The sequence below is a fragment of the Aquila chrysaetos genome, chromosome 15, assembly GCF_900496995.4.
Source record: "Aquila chrysaetos chrysaetos chromosome 15, bAquChr1.4, whole genome shotgun sequence".
NCBI classification, from domain to species: domain Eukaryota; kingdom Metazoa; phylum Chordata; class Aves; order Accipitriformes; family Accipitridae; genus Aquila; species Aquila chrysaetos.
Genome location: NC_044018.1, coordinates 10,302,946 through 10,326,336, shown reverse-complemented (window position 1 = coordinate 10,326,336; position 23,391 = coordinate 10,302,946). Strand labels below are relative to the sequence as shown.

General features: G+C 40.0%; 1 protein-coding gene across 1 annotated transcript in view; it reads right to left on the bottom strand.

Annotated features, from left to right (window-relative positions):
* The window catches only part of LDAH (lipid droplet associated hydrolase), a 128,654-nt gene continuing 105,263 nt past the window's right edge, over nt 1–23,391 (bottom strand). Inside the window, exons 6-7 of the mRNA XM_030037436.1 lie at nt 17,076–17,158; nt 1–3,281 (exon numbers count right to left, since the gene is read on the bottom strand). Coding sequence (XP_029893296.1) covers nt 3,090–3,281; nt 17,076–17,158 — 275 coding nt within the window. The 3' untranslated portion in view covers nt 1–3,089. The remainder of the gene's footprint in view (nt 3,282–17,075; nt 17,159–23,391) is intronic.

The following is a 23,391-nucleotide window of genomic DNA, read 5'->3' as shown; positions in this document are numbered from 1 at the left end:
TTACATTTTACCATAAATGTCTTTATTTTTGTTATTGGAGTTGTGTACTTTTTCATAAAAGGTATCGATCTAGCAAAACACTTGAACGTGAGTCAGAATCATTGAAGCTAGCAGGATTACTCGCGTGGTGAGAAGCACAAATGTGAATGACAGAGATTAGGTGCTACTGTATACAGTCAACTCATTTGCGATAGGTTTCTCAAGAATTCTAAAATAGTCTAAAATAGGCAAGACCACACTGTTTTCACGTTAAGTTGGCACATTTGGACCATAAGCATTTTTGACACTCTTTGCCTGGGGTCATGGTGAACACCACGGGCTTCAGAGGAGCTGGATTCTCATTGTGTGAGATCGGCTCCTCTTAGGAAATACAGCTGTGGAAACTAGACCCGTGCTTTTTTTTGCTGTGAATATAGTAGCAAATTTTCAGATCTTAGCCTTACAGTAACAGCTTCTAGGAGGAAGATAGCAATTGAATCAATATGGTTTTGATAATCTTAGAGAAAATTCATTTAAGAAAATCGTAAGGCATTATCCTGCAGTAGATCTCTGTCATCACTGACCAGATCTAATCTCAGTTTATGTCTTAATGCAGTCAGTAGGATTTATTATAATGGATTAACATTTGTATAAAAGGCATACACAAGTCAAGTACAAGTATTGCTAAATTAATTCCTCATACAAAGTATACGAATAATGCACTGTAAACAACTGCTTCTCATAGGTGCTTCAGTTTCCAGGCTTTAATAGTTGCTTGTCATCTTTGGTTAATGCAAGATTTTTTCTGTCCTCAGGAGATCCACTACAACAGCTGAACTTTTACAAACTGAGTCCTTGCTCAATTACTTGATTCCATATACTTCGAAGAACAAAGGTTTTGTTCAACCAGATCAACATGTGAACCAAAACAACCAAGTGAACTGTATTTTTTATGTTGCTAACATACAAACATGTGCATATGTGTATATATATATATGTGTGCATATATATATCTCCACGTATATGAACATGCCCCCCTCTCCCTGCCCCAGGGAGCACCTAGGCCAACAGATGCATTTAGCATCTGCCATAACGCCATCGAACAGGAATACATGCCAACATCGGGGGGCTGTTTAGACACACACAGACACATACAACTATGGATTTCTAAAGTGAGCACAAGAATTGTTTTGATCGTGACTCAATATGGCCCTGTAGAAAGAAGGGAAGTCCCATGACTCTCCAATAAACAGAATCAGTTGCACGAGCACAGTCCCTTCACTTGGAACGTGTCTGGCTCCTCCCCATGCTGCTGTAACTGTGGTCTCAACATTGCTGCCTCGCGCATCAGTCAGTATCTCTTTCGTTACGCGGCAGTGTAATCTGAAAATCCACTGGCTAGTCTCAAAAGCTAAACCAGTTTCTGATGCAAAGAAGGTCACTTAAATCCACTGTCTGTCTGCAGGTTTGAAAACTAGTCCAAAATATCCAGAAACTGAATTCTATTACAAATTGCTCTAAATATTAGTGAAAGATCCAAGGGGGATTTAGAGAGAAGTGGAAGGTGTGTATATAATCGTGTAAGAAAAGGAATTAATCGGTCTTTCTGCATCACGGAGAACATTCTCCAGTACCATCCTCACTAGTACCACATTAAAACTGTTAATAAATCATTTAAGTTAGATACCCAATGCATCATCTAAATTCATTTGTTTGCAAGTGCAGGACTTCCCCTGACTATATTCTGTAGTGTTCTGTTTATTTATAAATGTCTCTATGAACTCCACAGGGAGACTATTTTGCAGGTTCATGGCTAGAACGCTTTTCCTTATTACACTTGGCTCTTTTCCCCTTACTTCCATTATTTTCATTTCTAGCTATCACCTGTAACTTCTGTTATCACAACTGGTAGGATGTTTTTTTCTAGTTTTTTGCTACCTGTAAAGGAGAGGGATGAACAAATGTGAGGAAGAGTGTACTTGTCAGCAATGTTATAGCAAGGATCTGGTCTTCAATAGTAACATTTCATGCCATTTCACGGGTGCAACCATGGCAGAGTAATAGCCATTTTCTCACGGTGGACTTACCTAATTTGTGGCTTGGCTGAAAACTTCATAATTCAGTCCTTAGAGCAAAGAATTGAAATTGAGGCATGCATCAAAACTGGTTTAATTCTTTAAAGTTGCTGAGCAAGCACTGTTCTCACGGACTTCATTAGGAGAGCTAGGCCACCTATAAGTAGTTATGTATGGATTCTGCAATCCATTTTAACCTTTTAATATTGGCACTTTTGATCAGTGTCGTTTACCTTCTCTACAGTCAATCAAAAAATGAAACACTTGGCCATGTGCCAGACAAGAGCTCCACATGTACTCCCTCGCTGAGCAGCCACAGTTACCTTATGGTATTTTTAATACCCTGTGGAGTCCTGGCAGCACCCTAAACCCCTTCTGAGACTTGGAGAAACTGCACGTCTCATCTACGCATCTCCCTTGTACTCATCCCGAACTCAGCCTGACCTCTGATTGACGACCAACCCCATCTGACCTGGAGGAGACAACGTTAGGGTTGTCCTGGGCCCTTGGGCTGTTCTGGCTGCCATGCACCTGGGTTACATGGACGGATGAGACACGTGGAGAGGGCCAGGTCTTTCACAGCATACCAGGATCCATTGCCAGGATCCATCCACAGGGGGATTGTTATCCATACAGAGTAGCCTGGTATTTCTTTCTAAAGCAGGCCAGCTGGGCTGCCCCAAACCCATCCCTGACAGTCCTCCAGCAGGTGAGTGAGGTGGTAGTGATTCGGGTACACTTGTAGCTAGTGAATCTAGTATCAGTGTTGTCTAGAGTGCTAGCAGTCAATAAATATTCCACCCTTTGCCAAGTCCTGCAGAGTCCTGAAGACACAGGATGAAGGTACATCACCACTGAATCAATAAAACTATACTTTGGACCAGCCAGTCTCTCTTTAACTTTCTCTAAAACATCTCAATAGAAAACAAGCCATAATCTATAATAAACAGAAAAAAATAGGACAGACTCTCTCACAAAAAATTACACGTTCACAAAATAATTACATCGTTTTCTTGTTAATCACTGAATCCGTGTTTATAATTTGGTCAGATCATCCTGTAACCAGTCTGTAATCATGGCAGCCATCTCCTTGCTGGCATCTAGCACAAAGGCGTGGCGGAGCCCTTTCTCACAAAGTCGAATGTCCCCGTCTGGAAAATCCATTTTGATCTCATCGTAGTAGTGCTGTGGACACCAGCTGTCTCCAGTTCCATAGTAAAAAATCAGCTAGAAATCAAAGCGCATCAAATCATTAATTTGAAAAGTTACTGATGAAGCAACCAATATCCAAACAAAGAGCACTGAATTATTTGGAAATAAGCGATGCTTTGTGACCCAAGATATACTGTGAGGAGCAGCAATTGGTAGTTTTTGGTTGTTTCCAAGTCTGCAGTTATGATGAAGCCAATTAAATGCTCTGTGACTCAGTTTCCTCATCTGTAAAACTGTGGAACACAATACAGTCTTAATTCTAAAAACAGAGATCTGCTGATGAAAGTCTGGCTCTCTTAAGAAATTTATTATGGATCAAAACATCTAGCTGTCCATGGAGTCCACCCTTAACCAGGCAAGCTGCTGTGTTTTCCCTAGCTATTAGGTGTTCTCTATGTTAGCTTTCTAGCTACTTAATCAAATAGCAAAATTACCACTAAACTTGACGCTATGTCCCAACTGAAGGGGCTAACCATGATGGCTGCCTTCTGGATATAAACTAAGAGAAAGTAGGAGGTTAATCCACATCTGTGAGTAGCTCTATCTTACTAGCATCCGTGAGGCGTGATCTCAAACCACCTGCCCGGTTGGGGCCTTAGGTAGAGGAGTACCTATTTTTCTTAACCTTGGTGTTAGATGTAAACTAGAGGTGATTCACTCAGCCATGTTAGAATAACAGCAATTATGGTGATTCTCAGAAGCAAAACTTTTTTTGCTTGGAGAATTTTATAATCATAGAATCTTAGAATCATAGATTAGTTTGAATTGGAGGGGACCTTTAAAGGTCATCTAGTCCAGCCCCCCTGCAATGAGCAGGGACATCTTCAACTAGACCAGTTTGCTCAGAGCCCCGTCCAACCTGACCTTGAATGTTTCCAGGGATGGGGCATCTGCCACCTCTCTGGGCAACCTGTTCCAGTGTTTCACCACCCTCATCAGAGATTTCTTCCTTATATCTAGTCTGAATCTACCCTCTTTTAGTTTAAAAACATTAACCCTTGCCCTGTCACAACAGGCCCTGCTAAAAAGTCTGTTCCCATCTTTCTTATAAGCCCCCTTTAAGTACTGAAAGGCCGCAATAAGGTGTCCCCGGAGCCTTCTCTTCTTCAGGCTGAACAACCCCAACACTCTATCTTATCTCTGTGAAGCGCTGCCCATGTAGAGCACAGGCACCTCTTGGAGATGAATGAGCAATTTTCTTTTGGGTTGTAATGTGAACTAAAATTCTACCAAAGTCCATTTTATTCTGATCTTGCCCTAATAACCTTGTTCAATGACATACGTGAAGCAGGTGCTACAAGGCCCACCTAAACACAAAAGTCATAAATTCCAGGCAAATATAATATTCAATGAAGTGTCTTTTCTCTCTGTTAGAGACACTGTCACTCTTTCCCAAGTCATCATTTCCCCCCATTTTCATCTCAACTTGGCATGCTATAGCTATGTTTTTCAATTTCTATAAAGTATTTGAAGGGAGAGTGGTTGTCTGGGAGACAGTAAAAACCTATGGATTTAAAACTATACAGGAACAAGATTAATGATGAGGACTCTTTATACTAAAATGTTTGAATGCAGGTACCAGAAGGATTTTGATTGCTCAACATATCACACACACAGCTTGGCCCAATTCCATTACTCTTCTTTGTTTCATATTTCATTTCTGTACTTCAGTGAATAATTGAGCAATGCTAACATAAATTAGGGGACAAGAAGTTTTCCTTTCATCACAAAAATCTTCAATTCCATCATTTTTGTAGCCATGTGGAATATAAATAAATGCACCCACTGGGGCAGAGGTGGGCTAAGAGCCCAGACTGCATTTCACAAAATGTTACAAGTTTTTGTCTAACTTGCTTTTCTCTTGTTGAAGCGTACCCAAATCTTGGACATTACTGACTATTGGCTGTATCCAAAATATAGTATCTCAGCTGCATAGACACCAACCCAAGTTATACTTCTATGTATATGTAAAACATAGAACATAAACCATCCCATGTTAACAAACATTATTGGTTTCCTTTGTCACTCACTAATTGCTGGAAACAAGACACGTTGTTTGCTTTAGCAGAAAATTTCTTTTGATCTTGCCTTCGATTCATAAATCACAGGATGCCACACTAGCAAAAATTCTTCAAAAAAGCCAACGTAAAATGGCCAGCTGCATTCAGGACTTTTGAAAGCCAAACATCTGACCAAATTATGTTTAACCCTGGGCTCCGTTACCAATAGATACAAAAATAAAGATTATGAAACACAAAAAAAGAAATGGAGCAACTCCAGTTTAATAGAGTAGTCCTTGAAATTATTAGATATTTTAATAGGCTAATCATAGAATCTCATCACACGGTCATTTAGAAAAAGATGAAAAGTCATTTACACTTACAAAGGTGGATAAAATACTTGGCTTAGTCTGCATGAACTGCGAAATGGGCTGTTCTCCAGGTAGGGTTGTAAACTTGAGAACTCACAGATTTGGCAATGCCTAAACAAAAGATTTATGTGCATTCTTAGCCTGCCTCTGGTATATTTGCATTACGGTTTAATCCTTCATTGCATGATCCAAAGGATCCCTGACTCATTCAATCCACTGACACGATGACGTTCAGCTGATGAGCTGCTATTTGATAGTATATTTTGTTTTAAATTCTGTGTGTGGTCTGAGAATTTATTTACTACATATTTCATGGTTTACAGACAGAATTTATTTTCTTATGTGCATTCCTCTGGCATGCACCACTACAGGATTTGCATGCTCACATTTGTTAATTTAGTTTTGCAACACCTTAAGTGGCCATTTTTACTCCATTTTGCAGATGGGGAGTACAGAAATTAATGTCACACTACATACATTAATTTGAAAGTATGTAGTGTAGTCTGAAACACCTAGAGCTGGTTTTCCAGTGTGCGTAGCATTACTGCTATTGACTATGCTCTTGGACTTCATTTGTGGGTGCTCTGAAACACTATCTGTCTGTAAAACAAATTTCAAGATCTTAAATGAGATACTCAGAAAAGTGAGGATGAACTGTGACCGTCTATGAAAAATATTAATGGCTTCACCAACAGCTCATTCCTGGATGTGAAGTTTAAGTGCCTTTACTATGAAGCTATCCATTTTTACTTCATATAGTTCTCTGTTTCTTTCAACAGGCATTTTACCACTCCTGCCATAAATGAGGTAGGAGTTCTGCATCCCGCTGTCTCCTTCATTAAACAGCTCTTTTGGTTAATGAAAGAGAAAAAAGGAAAAGTGATGTTTTAATGAAAGACCACCTCTTAATGCATACATAAAAGGCATCTGAATTAAGAACAGTGCTAACTTTGAAATCCTTGGTAATGCAGTATCAACTGGTTTTAGCAGAGCTTGTGTATACAGTCTGCTAGACTTCAAGGAGGTAAACCAAAAAACAGGTATTTTACACATGGCACCTACATGTATTTGCAACAGTGTTAGCACCTCTAGATCTGCTGCTTTAGGCCTCTGTCCCTTAAGGTAATGGTGTAATTGAAAGAAGTTGCACTGTCAGCTTCTGGCCAGAGGAACATGGGACACCTTCCTGCTGGGTGTCACACTGGGTTTGTCCAGCACAGAAATTAGTGATTCAGTTTGGATGTATTGTGTGTTTTTGAAGCAAATGTCACGTTTGTCCAGATTTACCATGCTTTGGTTCACATCATGGAGTAGTCTCGGAGTGTATGAACTCCTTTCAACCGAAACTAAGGCAAAGATGCTCTTCAGGGTCACACTTATTGAGCTCCAGTCACTAATGGTCATTCAGTCCATGGGAGCAGACAACTGTTGGCTGAAGTAATAACCCTCTGAGATGCCTACATTGGGAACATCAGGTCCTCACCATTTACTGTTTATCTTTACAAATTCTCTTTTATTGTGCTGCTGCTGTTTTTAAGGCAAACATAGCCAAAGGCACCTGCTGACAACAGGAACGATAAGATTTTGGAAATTTAGGTTCCTTTCCAAGCGGAAAAGGGCTGAATATTTACCAACTACTGGCCTTGCTGTCCAGTTGTTTGTCCAGTCTTTCCAAGTATGACTCCTTCTGTCTTGTCCCTTTCTGGTCTCAGGACTGCTCTACCCCCCTTTGACTCATTGTTTCAGCTCTACTCTCCTTACCTAGTCATTTCCAATTTCCACAACTTCCGCTTCTTATTCTAGTCCCACATTCTTGCCCTGCCAAGTCCAAATTTAGTGTTCTCGTTTCTCCATCCCATTCTGAGTCTCAATTCCAACCCTAGTTGCTTTTCCCCCAAGCAATTCTCCACTTTTTTCTCAGTCTGGAACCTCTATTCCCAGCCCTACTCCTCAAATATCTCTATGACTATCAGTTGTTCCTAGTGTCAGGGTCGGGTTCAGTTCAGCATAAAAACATCTAAATACACGTAACTGTATTGTGGTGTTTACATGCGTACCAGGCATCCAAATTCCCACCACACAGTCAGGAAAGATATACTCAATAAAGTCATCAGTGCTTAGAAAGCTACAGTAGACAGCAGGTGTCTACTGCAAGGTGGGTGAAGCTGCACTTCAGGCTCCACTAAGAACTCAGCTGCCTAAGTGTAGGTACCTACTGCCATTTGAGATGCTCTAGGTATCTGAGGCACCTACATGAGATGGGAAGGTATGACAGATTTTATAGGAGACCCACAACTGTCTGGCAAAACAGCTGGAGGCCAGATGGGGATATTCCACAGTGCCCAAAATTAAACCAGATGTCCATGTTTAAGGGCCAAATTCCACCTTGACTTCTTCAATAGATTTCTATTGACTCTTATGGGGTCATGGCACCTCTAATGCCTACTGCATGTGTGGATTCCTACAAGTAAACTCATAAAGCATGATTCAGGTGCCCATACATAAATATCTGGTAGTGTTAGGTTAACGGTTGGAATCAAAGATCTTAAGGGTCTTCTCCAACCTAAATGATTTTATGATCTCACGCAACTTAGACTGATACACTAGCATAACCCTGCTTGGTCTCCACTGCTGCTACAGGCAGCTCGTTTGTCTCCTATGTCAGTCTTCCTTGGGTAGCTCAAATCCACCACCTCATATAGCACCAGAAGCCTACCTCTGGCCAAACAAACAGAGCCTTTGGTTCTTCCTGCCCCCTCTTTCTCCTGTTTACTTACTCCTCACTCACTAGTTCCCTCTATACTAGCTCAGCACGTATCTCCTCTGCACTGGAATGAATAGCTTCCTTCTCCAGGCCAAGAATTTTTACCATGAGAAAACAATGCATTTGACCCTGAGCCATATTTGTAGACATTGTGGAACCCTTCCGACTGAAATAAAAAATAAACAGTCATGGTAGGACAGACACTTGTGTCATATATGCAATTAAAGTTTGGGTACGTTATAACCAACTAAGAGCAGCTTTGTAACAGGAAGACTTGGGGAACTTTATTTGACGCTGCAGTTATTTTGTCTGTTTATTTCGTATGCAGATGTTGGTGTGTGTGTTCTGTGCATCTATGTGCGTATGCCTGCAAATCTAAAACTTTAACATACATGTCTTTTAATTAGAAACTGTCAACAGAATTCTTTTCAAAATGCTTCCCTATTAATGGATTATGCAATCAAATCTAAAAGCAGGATTGGAATTAAGGTGTAAATTTTCAGTGATCCAGATGGTGGTACAGGGCCTATGAAACCTGACAAATACTTGACTGTCATTTGTGGCATTGAGGGTCTCCCTTTGAATGACAAAGTGTCTGTGCTCTTTGCCTATGCCACACACAGCCACAAAATATACAGATGTTAGGATATTACCTATTTTCCCAATATATTCAGACAGATTCATTTTAGACATATTTAAACAGAAGTTTCCAGAATCCAAATGTTCTCATCTTCATTTTAACATCAGGAGCTTTGCTACTGCAGCAAGGAGGCAGGTATAACTAACAAACCATGTGTAACCAGAGGCACATGGGATCTTCATTAATGGTAGGAAACACTGGTGTGCACTATATGATTTGCATGGGTCTGTAAAGTCCATATTTTCCTGTGGACTGTGCATGCTGTAAAGACATCCTGAGTCAGCACAACCACTGTACCAGCAATGGAAAACTGCTGCCAACTTAAGCATTCAAAAATGGTGAGTCAGGCCCCCAAAATAATGAGACTAGCTTAAAAATAAACAGATTTACAAAACAATAAATAGAAGGTTCTTTCTATTTTTCTTCTGGGCTTAAACTTTTCAATATTTGCATTTTTAACTTTTCTGCCTTGTGGGGGAGAGGATTGTTTTTTATTCTTTTGCAATATTGAATGCAGAGACTTCCAGGTATTCCTGACTCAGAAGGGAAATGGCATCTACTACTGGACATGACAAAGATTTTATATGACTCCTGATGCAATACCCTGCTTGTTATGAGTGACTAAAACATGTCCTTTCAGGATCTGGTGATGAGGGCAGAGTAAAGGGGACGTGGGTTATCTTTGCCAGCCATTTCAATACTGTGTTTGAAATAGTTACATAATTTCTAAGTTTCAAATAGTTTTAAAATAACAGCAATGTTCTCATAAGCTGTTTTACCATGAAATTGTTCAGAAGTATTTTCAGCCTTAGCTTCTGTAAAATAAAACACAAGTCAGAATAGGGCTCTGTCATCCCAGTACCCTGTAATATGGTATGTGTACTCAAACACTGCACAATGATGGCAGCTGCTAAGTAAACATCAGAAGAATCTGAGATTTGTATCAACAGGATGTTTACATTTTAAAGAGTTTCTAAGAAAATAATAAAGATTTCCTGCAGTTGACTCCATTGGCGCTTGTTTTAGTATGTATGACAGCTCACAGAAGTATAAATTACAGAGAGATTTCTTTTGTGCCTCTTCTGTAGCTGTCATAGGTCAACACTGAAAAACAAATCCAAAAAGTTAAAAAATATTAATTGAGTTTCCTCTATCTCTCTGGAATTTGGTACACGTTATAACAACGTTAGGATCTTATTACATGGGCAGGCACCACTCCAGCTGATGGCAAAGAGCGAAGGACTGATCTCTGTGGATGTAAACTAGCGGCACATGTGCAACGGCAAGCAAGACTGTACCAGTGTCCTTGCTGAAATCCTTGTCTCTGATACATTAACTTTTTACCAGTGTTACTCCCACATGCATTCACTGGTTGAGACAGCAGCTTCTCTCTGGGTGACATCTATCAACGGTAACCAGTGAATAGTTTCATTTGCTCTTGGATGAAAACTAGTTTAAAAGGCATTAGCCCAGAATTAATTTTAGTTTCAAACAAGGTTTATAGAAAATGACTTAGCTTCTCTGGAATTATGAAAGCATCTCCACCTTATCCTGCCAAAAGAATAGTATAAACGACATGGGAACAGACTGGTTTGGGACGTGCTTTTTTTCTGGACTTGCTTCAGTTGTACTTTGGCTTTACTAATCAGTTTCTGGGAAGAATTCAAAGAGCTGGCGTTGCCCTAGGAAGCCCTAAATGCTTTGGGATCTGGTTCTCCAAGACACCATCTCCCTCCCCTTGTGATCCTGCCGTGGTTCAGATCAGCCGGTTTGATGGCAAGGTCTTTGGAACTTGCTTCTCAGCTTGTTTTACCAGAACTGGGATTTCTCAACTTTCCAAGGGCAGAGCTAAGCCAAACTTCTTCTGCTGGACCACTTTGAGAAGAGGCAGTTGACAGTCTGGGGTACACAATGCTATTTTTAAATACTAACCTGTAGGGGTTGTAGTAAAGGTGTAATGGGTAGTTCAAGTGTTCGTGGTGATTTTACTTAACATAAGGAACGTGGCCAGTTTTGTTAAACCAACATATATATTAAACAAAACTAGCTTCCCTGTCTGGAAAGGGAGTGAAGAAACATTTTACTTTCAGAGAAATTAGGACGCAAACCCTGAGACACAGTGAGATGTAGTGGCTACTTTGCAGGTAATTCAAGATGCATCACTGCTCTCCCCAGTGTCAGGTACAGTATTCTATCACATGGGCAGGGTGCGGGCTCCCTGTTTTCATGCCTTTGTCAGTGTTAATTGGAAATTTGGTAAACCGAGGAAGGGGAAAGGGCTTCTCTTTAACTTAGCTGCAGTTTGTTAGCAATGCTACTGGCTGCTTTGTATGTAGACCCAAGAGATCAAGTGAGGCCACTTCTATTTCCACTTTCTCACAGATAATTAAGGGTCAAACTGAATGCAAAGTAAAAATGTGCTTTAAAAAAAGGGTGCACAGGATTTATCAACAAACCAGGGCGAATAACTTATTTATACTCTCTATGTTACTTTCAAAGACTTAAAAGCATTTTGAGGGTATGTATTTAGATGTGTCAGGAACTTGAATATTTCAGAAGTCAAGTCTGTATAAATACCAAAATAAAAACAAACAGACCTGAAACCACTATTTAAGCAAAACTATTACTGGGCCAGATTCTTCCAACCATATTTACTGCAAACAGTATTTCCCTCTGACTATCAGCCTGACACTGTCTACATTCAGTGGGACTTATCTAAGGTGAATCAGCCAGATCTCTCTTGTAACAGCAGGATCAGCATCTGGCCATAAATGGCAATTTTGTTCACCACTGTGCAATGAGCTCTGTGGCAGAGGGAGGGAAGGTAAGCGATTAAGGGGTAGTAAGGGTTGGATGGTAACTTCTTCAGTATTCTTCAGAAGGCTGGGGAAATACTGCTGTCTTTGCTCATTGTGTGCAGCACGCACCTTATACCCATCCCCAAAATCCTGGAAAATCATGTAATTGCTTCTTTATTAGAATACCACACAGCACAAATGATGGTAACAGGAGCTCAGTTACCAAAAAAGTGAAATATCACAGATATGCATTGAACTTTTTGAATGCTCACTGGGATCCTTTTCCATCAAGGAGAGAAACTGCGGTTCCCCAATTAGGCATTCTGGGTGCTTCAAAGAGAAGGTTGTTTTTGTGGGTAATTGTCACAGGCACCAAAATCCCCAAGCACATGTGCAACTTCCCTAACTTCAACTCTGCACCTCCAGGGAGTGCAGGCCAAAAAGGATGTGAGACCAGCCAAAAAAGAGGTGTTCTTGGCTCAAGAGAGCACTTTGCACCTATTCAGAAAGAGTGTTTGGAAGGTTTTTCACAAATGTAGGCAAGCAGCTCACTCAGGCTGTGGGCCGGCAAAGTATTTGTAGTATTCTGTTAACCACTTATCTTCAGATCATGCTCCTCTCACTGGGCATAATTACTAAACCCCTGTGGATGTCTACAGAGACTCAAACAAAAGCACCGGGCAACATCAGAACAGCTGCTTCAGGGGCCAAAATAGTTCTTGGTTGCTCAGTTTTAAAAATTTTCTCTGTCAAAGACAATTTTTCAAAAAACAAACCTACCACTTTTCTGTGGAAAGGAAATGCTTCATTTTTGCAATTTTTACTCTAAATCTCTGCATATCACTGTTTAACTGATACTCTTGGAGAACACATTTTGTATGGTATTATTGGTGTAATATAAACGTGTATTACTTTAAATTCTAAATACACCGTTGAAATAAGCAGTAAGTGGTAAACATATACTTCATTCATTTAATTTTTTCAAAACTGAATTTCTTCCCCACCTAACCATCTATATATGGGTGGCTATAAGCCACTCACAATACAGACTTCCTCAATCTGAGTGAAAATAGGTTCATGTGTCCATAAACTTCCAGTTTATACTTTTTCCCATTTGATTTAAAATGATTCTTCTCAGACAACAGATTTTTTTTCATCTTTGTATCTCTACTTCAGATGTTTCCTGTCTTTTTCCTTACACAATCAATGTATCTGTTACACCAGACCACTGGTAAAACTAAGTTCAAGGAGCATATAAATGTTTCTTGGTTTAACATGCTAACCAAAAGAATCATGATTTTTAGTTGCTGAAGGAGATGATTTATGGTCTTAAGAAATTATGAACCACTACAGAAAGTTCACTGCTAAACTGATTCAAGACTTCCTGAAGTCTGTGGGAGCTCTTCTATTGATTTAGATGGGCTTTGGAGCAGATCCTACACTTAAAAATAGGACTACTGTGTATTACACATGGAGTAATGAACAAAATATATCTCAATAAATATAAAATCTGAGGGGTGATTTTTTTAAACAAAATTTCCTCTGTAAGCACCCTAGTTTTACCCTTTAACGCAGTATCTTCTTGATTACAAAAGGTTTATAAGCTTACTTGACGGAAGAAGAGTCAGTAAGGCTAAGTCTTAAAATAAAGCAATGAATGTGGCATGATGCAGACTTAAAAAGTTAAGTGCTGTAGACAGCCTCTATATAGAAATATCATTGTCCATTGCAGGCACGCTAGTGAATGCCCAACATAACCACTTTCCCTTTCCTTTTTAAACTTTTATTCTATTTGTAAAAGCTCTGTGATGCTCAATGCTGATCCATCTTTTCAGAATACGGAATTACACCCACTTCCTTTTGTGCAAGAATTACAATAAACTTCCTTTAGTGCAGTAGTATCTTTGCCTCCAGTTTCTGTTAGGAAAGGGAGTTGGTGTTATTACAGTGAAAGAACGTAGCTCAGCTGGCTTAGACGCAATCAGCTGATGATAATTAACCATCAAAGTTGAGCAAATCTTGTATCAGTATCCCCTATCTTATTTGTTTGGTTTTTGTGATTTATCACAACTCCCTGTATCATTGCAGTAAGAAGCCTGCATTCATGTACTGCTTGATCCAGACGAATAGCTTTAGAGCCAATATTTTAAATGCTCTATCACGTATTACTTTGTCAGAAGACAGGTCTCCATCCTCCTCATACAGTTCCACTATTTAATGTGTACAACTTCTGTCTTTAGAAGATTATAAGCGAAATACCTCACTTAATTATCCAAACAATATTCCAGCTCCCATTCTTTCAACATAAATCTGAGCAATTAGCACTGTTAGACTAAGAATCTGGGGTCTGGAGATAAAATTTCTCCTGGTCCCTAACTAGTAATAATTATAGTTAAACCTGGGCATGGAAAGATTGGAATAATTTAGTGTCTCTTCTTCTTTCTTCTTCAGATCACAGAATGCAAATAAGATCCAGAAATAACTTTTCTATTCCACAGCAGCTGGCAAAGTCAGGTGTTAAGATTGGCTTTTAACATATGATCACAGCGACTACTAAACAGTATAAATTTTTTGAAGTGACAGCTTGCCAGTTCTATAGCAACTTGGACTATAATTCCTGTTTTTATAAACTTCCAACCTTTATAAGTTAAGCCCATTTTTATTGTCAATACACTTCAAATTTAACATAATGCCAAGTCAATTTTTTTCCTTAATTCTTGCATTCCCAGAAATTACTAGAAGATGAAAAAAAGAGAAGCATTTAGCTTCATTTTTAGACCTGCTTTTTCTTCAGTTTGCCAACTGCTTATAAGCTCGCTTCAGCTTTTTGTTTTCTTGAGCATGTTTGCCACTTTAGAAGTATGAGGACATAGAAGAATCAATAAAAGAAAGTTAACACAGGTTTAAAAAAGCTCCTGCCTGCCAAGGCCATGCTTAGACTGACAGAGTCAACAAAAGCACAGATGAAGCAGACTAGGACACCTGCAAACTCTTACCGTTGGCTACGGGCCTTCATTCAGCACAAGAAATAAGTATTTTTGTGATGTGAAGCATCTGAGTAGACCACCTGAAGTCACTGGAGCTGCAGCTGATTGTCACCACTATCATCCTCATCCAACAAATTTTTGTGCTTAACTTCAAGGAGGTGTGCTTGTGATTAAAATTTCCAAAAGCACCTGAAGTCCTGCTCCTGCAAACTCTTCATTTTTGCACCCTGACTGACAGGGTAACCTGCAGTCTTACCCTCAGTTTCAGGGCACTAACAGGCTTTACCAGCCTCGCCTGGGACTCTGACCCACGCTCCTTGCCTATGGGTTCAGGGTCTCCATCTCTGTCCTTTGCCGTTAGTCTCTGCCTCTCAAGCTGCATTGTAGGAGCATCTGTCTCCAGCCCTATCCCTGGCCCTGTGTCCTAGATTGACACTGGACCTATGTTGTACATAACTTGTTGCCTGGATACATCCCACCTTGCAGCTTGCCTTCCGTCATGTCTTTGGCCATGCCTCCTGGATGAACTTTGGAGCCGCATTATAGCCTTGTCTCTATTCCTGTCTCTGGCCCTGTCTCCTTTTGCTCCTGACTGGATTCTCTGAAGGGATGCTGGACCTGGTTCATTGCTTTGGCTCATCTGGGACAGTCGACAGACCCTGTTACCTTGCCCCGCGCGGGTGCTGTGGGACTGGACCCTGCTTGGTGAGGGCACTGCCTGTGCTGGGGTCACCCTTGGCTCCCAGCTCCCTTTCTCTCAGGGAACAGGCAGACCCTGCAGCTCCCTGACACTCGGAGAGGTGATTCAGTCAGTAAAATGAACCGTTTTCCTTGAATTCATTGGGCTTTAGATCAACCCATGGAAGTTTTGTTTAAGACAATGAGAGTATTTGCAGCCTGCAAGATCAGCCCTTCAGTTTCTTCACTGAGATTCCCCCTGAAGTGCAGAACTTCAGATGCTCTGCAATAAAAATGTGAAAACCCAGGCATCCTTAGTGCATTGTTCATGTGTGCTATTTCAACTCATTTGAAAAAAGTAGAACTATCTGAACATACCTTTCGAAGTGCAGAGAAGGCAAATGGGATAAGTAAAAAATAAATCAATTTTCAGCCAAAAAAAGACTGATTTATGAAGTGAACTTTGTACTGTATCTATTTACAAAGCACAAAGTAATCTTAGAGGTCTAGGACCTCTGTCCCAGAAAATTCCATTCTCCAAGGAAAATCTCCACCAGTGAAAAGTGCTGGGATCATTCTTCCAGCAAAAAGTCAGGGACGATACAAAAAAATGGAGGGAAGGAAGGGGACACAGTAGAATAATACGTTATCCTGATTATCTACTCACACAGAGGCTACACCGATAGTAGTTCATTAAATGTGACAGTTTTCTGGCTAATAAGCCACCTGGAATTGTCTGACCATGGCCACACTACTAAATTCTCTCCGCCTCCAAAACAGGGTGACCACATCAAAACTCCAATTAGGAACAGTTCCTGGCCTTTGCCAACCCCTGAACTGTGCCTGGGAATTGACTGGGAGAATGCTATCAGTCCAGACCAAAATTGTACCAGGATCTCTTTCAACAATAAATCTGTACAGACAAGAAAGTTCAGTGCAGGAGAAAGGTCCCCGAAACTACTTCATTTACTTGTAGAGCAGTAGCTCTAGACCCCAAGGAATGCACTTTCTGTATCTTTCTCTTACACTACAGTCGAATGGCTGAAACTGTGGAGCCATAATAATTTTGCTGACTCCTCTCTATTATGTATTCATGCCATGGAAAAAATCAAGCCTGCAGAATCCCATGATACTAACTGACACCACACAACACAGATGGTACATGTTCTGCTTGACCTGTCCAGCAGCAAAGTCAGAGGATTTGGTCAATCAGCCTGCACTCATGTCCTGACTGGCCATCTGCCTGTCTGATCAGAACCCAGGTAACTACTGGCCTCACTGGGAACCACATCTTAGCCAGAACATAGACTGTTTCTCCTCCATCAGGGAAAACATACCAGATGGGATACTACGTCTGACAGTGGTGAATGCTACATCTACAAAGGTGTGGATCAATGACATTTTAATGATCAGTGACCCCTTTAATGGCTTTTCCAAAGTCAACGGAATGGCACTAACATAAAAGCAGAATCAAGCCTGCTGAAATTCTGGTTTTGCACAAATATAACTGGATATAACATTTCCTCATGCATGTGGGCTTCCCAAGAAAACTCTGAGGATTAAATAGTTACCTTCTTTAAATTTTGCTTTATAGTTGTACTGTCTCTCTCCACAACCTTCATCATTTCTTGGCTTGCCATATACAAGATGTTGGCTGCAGAAAAAGAAACATGCAATAACGTAAGTACACAGCAAATTTTTAGAAAAAACAATACGGGCTCAACCCTGCAAAACTGAGGCAACTAGAGCAGTCACCACCCTGACAATCTCACTGAAAAGAATCCCGCTGACAGAAAGGGCAGAATTTATCTCACCTAACTGAATCATTAAAAAGGGCATATAGACTAAATAAAGTCACCCCCCATTCATGCATTCCATAATTAATGGAAAGGGAAAGACCCCTCTGGAACGTAACTCTATCCATCTATCTTACAGACTTCTGAATCAGCCCATGGCGATGACTTTCTCTCTCCTGATCAGAGAAGGAACTTTGATGACTAGCTTTCACTACATACTTTTATAAAGGTAAAGGTAAGCACGATACATCACCCATGAAGTGTTTGCAAGAGTGGGCTTTAAAATACTAAGCATACATTAAAAGGCATTATTAATCAATAAATTATTAAATTATTGACATTTCAATATGCAAGTCATTCAAATATTCAACATAACAAATAATAGAAATAACAGCAAATACAAGTATCACTGAAAACTGCAGTCCAGCATAATATTGATTGTACTTACCCAGACAGGAGTGGACTGGACACCAAATGTCTAAGCCTTACCTTTCTGGAATGTAAAGTACTAAAAACGGCTCAGTGCAATTTATTGTGAGTTCATCTGCAAGATACTGTCTCAGAGACATAAATGACTGAGTCTAATGTTTGGACATCTAATTAAAAGCCGTCTAATTTTATAAGATGTTGAGTTCTGGCAGATCCCATGTATGTGAGACAGCAGTGGGAACTAAGCACTTTGGAAAAGCGTGTCACTTTGCCTGAATGCCTAAATATTCATAAATTTAAACAATTTGACACAGAAGGACCACACTGTGTCCACCTAGCCTGGTGTCATGGTTTAACCCCAGCCAGCAACTAAGCACCACGCAGCCGCTCACTCACTCCCCGCCCCCGCAGTGGGATGGGCGAGAGAATCAGGAAAAAAAGAACAGTTTAATAGGACAGAAAGGCAGAAAATGATAATAATGATGATAATAATAACAACAATAATAACATGACAATAATAACAATAAAAGAATTGGAATATACAAAACAAGTGATGCACAATGCAATTGCTCACCACTCACCGACCAATGCCCAGTTAGTTCATGAGCAGCGATCCCTCCCAGGCCCACTCCCCCCAGTTTATATACTAGATGTACGGAATACCCCGTTGGCCACTTTGGGTCAGCTGCCCTGGCTGTGCCCCCTCCCAACCTCTCGTGCCCCTCCAGCATTCTTGCTGGCTGGGCATCAGAAGCTGAAAAATCCTTGACTTGCTATTAACCACTATGTAGCAACAACTGAAAACTTCAGTGTGTTATCAACGTTACTCTCATACTAAATCCAAGCCATAAGACTGTACCAGCTACTAGAAAGAAAATTCACTCTATCTCAGCCAAAACCAGGACACCTGGCTTCTGTTACAACAAAACCTACAGAAATTCGGCAAGAAATTTCAGCTCACAGTCTAAAACCTGGCTTTGAACAAGCACACATCTATTAGATTATGAGTTTTGCTGCTAGAATAATCCTCAAGTATTCAACTGCAGAATCAAGAGTTGCTACATGATCATCAATGTTGCATTATGTCTGCAGATAGTGAGAGGTCCTCCAAAGCATGTCCAGACTTACCCAGTTTTAATAGGGGCTATCCATTTCTGACATCAGTGCTGTACTGAAGAAACGTGCAGATATCACCATCCAAAGAATTAGCACTTCTTTTGTCCTTTTTCTCTGCCCAGTCAGCTTACTGTGCTAATGAGATGGCCAAGGCTCTCCTGTCCTCATGATCTGAAGCCTCTATGCTTGTTGGATCACAGAGACATTCATAAACTATATGTGGAAATGAAAGGCAATGTTCTTCTCCTTTCTCACCAGTTTGCAAAACCAATGGAAGGCCCTGAATGGCTAAATTACCTTAAAGCATTTCAATTTCCAGGTCCTAGAATGACTGAAAGTATTCTAAAATACTAAATCCTCTCCTGAAAAACAGGATAAAATGGAAAGACTCTGACAACTTTAAAAATCTGAACCAATGAAGTTTTGTGCATAAACAGTTAACGAGAGTGTTGGATCTGATACTGCTCTGACACAGGAGTAATACTTTCTCACAATGTGTGATAGGGGAGGAAATGGCAATCACATAGGTCTTTGGTGGTGACCAAAACATGGAGTTGGCTGAATTCCAGCAGTGCTCTAAGGAAACAGAACGCCACCGGAGAGATGAGTGATGGCTCCAGAGATCAAATGTTAAAAGACAAAGCCAGTGCTCTCAAGTGACAAAAAAAAAAATCCTAGAAAGTAGTATCTACTTCTGAGCCAGCCAAAGAAGATGCAATTCAGTTATATGCCTGCAGAGCTCTGTCTTTTTCAATTAAACATTGAATGCAGCTAGTGCAAGTTCTTCCTCTCCTAGACAAGATGAAAGGGTTGCAAATGTGACATCATATAGACAATGGTCCCATCCTATTCTACTGGGCAAAGGGGCCTCCGTGCAGTTTTGTGTCTAGCAACCCCATCATATAATCCTGTGGTGCAGCTGGCAAAAGTCTGTCCATCTACAGCATTATTAAGTTCATACCCTGACACTGGTCTTCTGTTTCTCAATTCAGCTCCAAACACCAATGCATTTATACACCTTTGTTTTTAGGACACACGTTAGAATGCACCTTCAAAAATCATCTAGGAAAACCTTAAGTGAGAGGTGTGAAAGACAACGAGGAATTCCATAGGTATTTAATTAATTTCAGATTGATTCCTGTTTCTAATGTGACAAATGTGACTTTAATGCTCAAAACGCCTACCTATAAATGAAGCTAGCTGTCTGTCAAAAGCACTGCTCTGTGTTGGAAGGGAAGGCAGAACATGGAGAGCAGCCCTTGCTACCCTAGGTGCTGGTCCTTCAGGTGATGGATGTGGCTTACTATGGATTTAAAAGATTTTACAAAGCACTAAGTGCAAGACCCTCGATTTGGCAGGCTATCTGTGGCAATAGCACTTGTACCCAACCCATTATATGAGGATTTCAGTATGCTGGGCCTTCTATTTTCCAGTCCAGAATAAGGTTCTTGTTAGTAGGACATGGTGGATAGCCTACCTGCAGTCAGAACTTTTGCCATTACCTTGCAGCATCAGCAGTGGATGGTAGCCAGGAATGAAAACACTGCTGGCCATCAGTGCAGAACTTGACACATACCAGTTCCTTCAACGTTACTGGGATTCTGCAGCCAGGTCTCCACCTCCAGTTCAGTCATACAGCAAAAATGGGAACAGTAAGTGCTCCCCTTCTCCCATCTTACTGGTTTCTCTGTCTACCTCTTGTTCTTTGTGGGTTCTGCTCATATTCTGAGTTGCTCTTATGTTTTTTTTCAGTAAAAAATAAGAAATGAAGTGGAATTCACACACTTAGTAAACTTAGATTAGTCATAAAGATCCTAAAGGTAAAACTGTAAGACAGCAAAGGCAATAATGACAGTACTTTAAAAGGAACCATCTCTGAAGGCTTGTGTACTGTGTAAGAAAGGGAACCAGGAAGGCAGGATTAAGCTAAACCGGATGAATGGCAAGGTTCAAGAGTCTATTTCAACCAAACAGAAATCCTTCAAATTTTGGAAACATGATCCTAGGGAAGCCAATAAACAGGAACTTAAACTTCAGCAGGCGTTAAGTAAGAGGAAATTGCAAAGAGCAAAATTAGGTTTCCAAGAACAAACATTAAAAGATTTAAAAATAAACAATAAAATATTCCTTAGATATATCAGAAACAAGAGGCCTACAACAGAACTTGTACAGGCGAAGGGAGTAGCTAAAGAAGATAATTACACTGTTTGGAAGCTAAATGACTTTCTTTTTTTTGCATCCAATTTTCTTGTTCTGTGCATTCAGGAGGTTTCTTCTCTCTATATTCTTTTTCTGGCAATAACAATTTCTCTTTGTGTAGTGAGGTATCAAGAAGTAGCAACAGTGGGGAACACAGAATATATCAGGGCTAGAAGGTACATTTAAGAGTTTTAAAGAACCTTAAATAAAGAATTGCTGAGCTGATAACAATCCTGCTTCGTAAGAACCACCCTGTCCTGTGGCTTGGGGAGTAGAGAATGCTGTCTAATTGCTACTGATTTTACAAAGGAAAATAGCATTTTACTGATCTATAATTTCTTAAGCATTTCAATAAACACAACCAGATGACAAAAATTACCGGTCTTCTAAAAGCTCTCTGTTACATTTCACACAATAAACTTTGGTTGAAAATAAACACCTGTAAAAGGAAAGGTTGTAAAGTGTGAAGAAATAGTCTGGAAGTGAAGATAAAAGATTAGGATTAGATTAGATTAGATGTCATCACAGCAAGGAATAAGGTCTAGATTCACCACAAATATAAAAAAAGTAGTACTTATTACTGAAATCTCTAAATAATCATTGAACACACCTGGTGATTTGATCATTTCTGGGGTGGGTCAAATCACCTCTCAAGATGACTCTCTTTTCAGCGATAAGACCTTTAGACCTTAACTTGAATTAAGTGCCTGAACTGAAGTGGGATGAATCCTGGCCTAACATTCTAGTCCAGCTTCATATTAAAACCATGGGTAACTTATTTCTTAATGATCTGGTCAATGGATAAGTAGTTTAATGACAGCATTTGCACAGGACACAATGCTAGTCAGTTTGTGAGGATCAGGCAGTGAGAAATGTGAGAGAGACCTAAAAAGGAGACAGAAGAAATTAACACACTAGCAAATGAAATTCAAGCTGAAGAAATGGTAAGGAACATACACAAGGAAAAAAAAAAAAATCAAAACATTCTCTTCCCTTACAAGCTTCTAAATTAATGCAAAGAATGGAATCAGAAACCAGAGACTCCTAAGATGACTGTTGTTCACTGTGGACATTTACTCAAAATTCCAATCAAATAATGTATTGTGTTTCATAAATAGTAGGAGGATGATGAGACAGAATTCTGCAGTACCATTACAGAAATCCCATAATGTGACCACACCTGAAGAACTGTGTATGCTAACAGTCACAACCTCTGTGGGACACTGCAAAACTGAAAGTGGTGGTAAAAACAGTCAAAGAAGTACAATTACAGATGTGTTGTTGCCATCATGTTCATGATACTACATAATATACTGTTTTTCCCTCTTACAGCACAATACATTACAATGCAAAACAATAAAAGGAAGTACTTTTTTAATGTCATATGCAATTAACTATGAACCTTACTGCCACAGGAAACTGATAAGCATACGTATTTGCCACATTCATATCTAAGCACGTTGCCCTGAGCTCCTCTAATTGTAAATACAGTTAATACAATTAATCTTACGGCAAATACCTACAAAGGCCAGATAACTTATACTTCCAAAAATCTCTCCTTTCAGGTACTATTCTCTAGATCTGCTACCATTCTTGCTCGGTTTCCTCTGGATACAGCCAGTGGCTCATCTCTCTCTTGAATTTTACTGATGGAGTATTTCAGCTAATGCCAGAGAGTGTCTCTCTCTTCAACAGTAGAGCTGTAGCTCTTTCAGCCCACGTACCTCTTCATATGTACGAAAATCATGTCTCACTTTACAACACGACATGTTAACCCACATCAGCTTGTGACCCATGATATTCCCAGGATTTTTTCCTGTAGAACTGTTGTTTAACCAGTGATTTACCATCCTTGTACTTAATGTACATACAGAACAACTGGTCTCTTTAAGGAATGACAGCATTCTCCTTTCCCTGCCCCCCAACCACTTCTCCTAGCTTGTGAAGGTCATTTTGATCCTCTCCCTCTCCAGAGTATCTGCAGCATATTCTAGCATGGTACTACCTGTAAAATGAGTAAACACACACTGTATTCCATCAGTCACATCCCACAACTACTGAATAGTAAAGGAATGAAGAGAAGACTGTTACAAAACCCTACTAGCTACATCTTTCCAGATTCAAAAATCCTCCTGAACCCCATTTTCCAAACAGTCCTACATCTGACTAGCTGTTCTCTCAGGTATGTCATATTTTCCAAACGTTGTTATAAGAACGTAACAGGAGACACTGTAAAAATCTTTGCTAAGGCCAAAATATCCTAAATCTACTGCTTCCCTCTAATCCATGTTACACTGTAAGATGTTTAATGTCTGTGGAAAGCTGTATTGAAAGAGATACCATTATA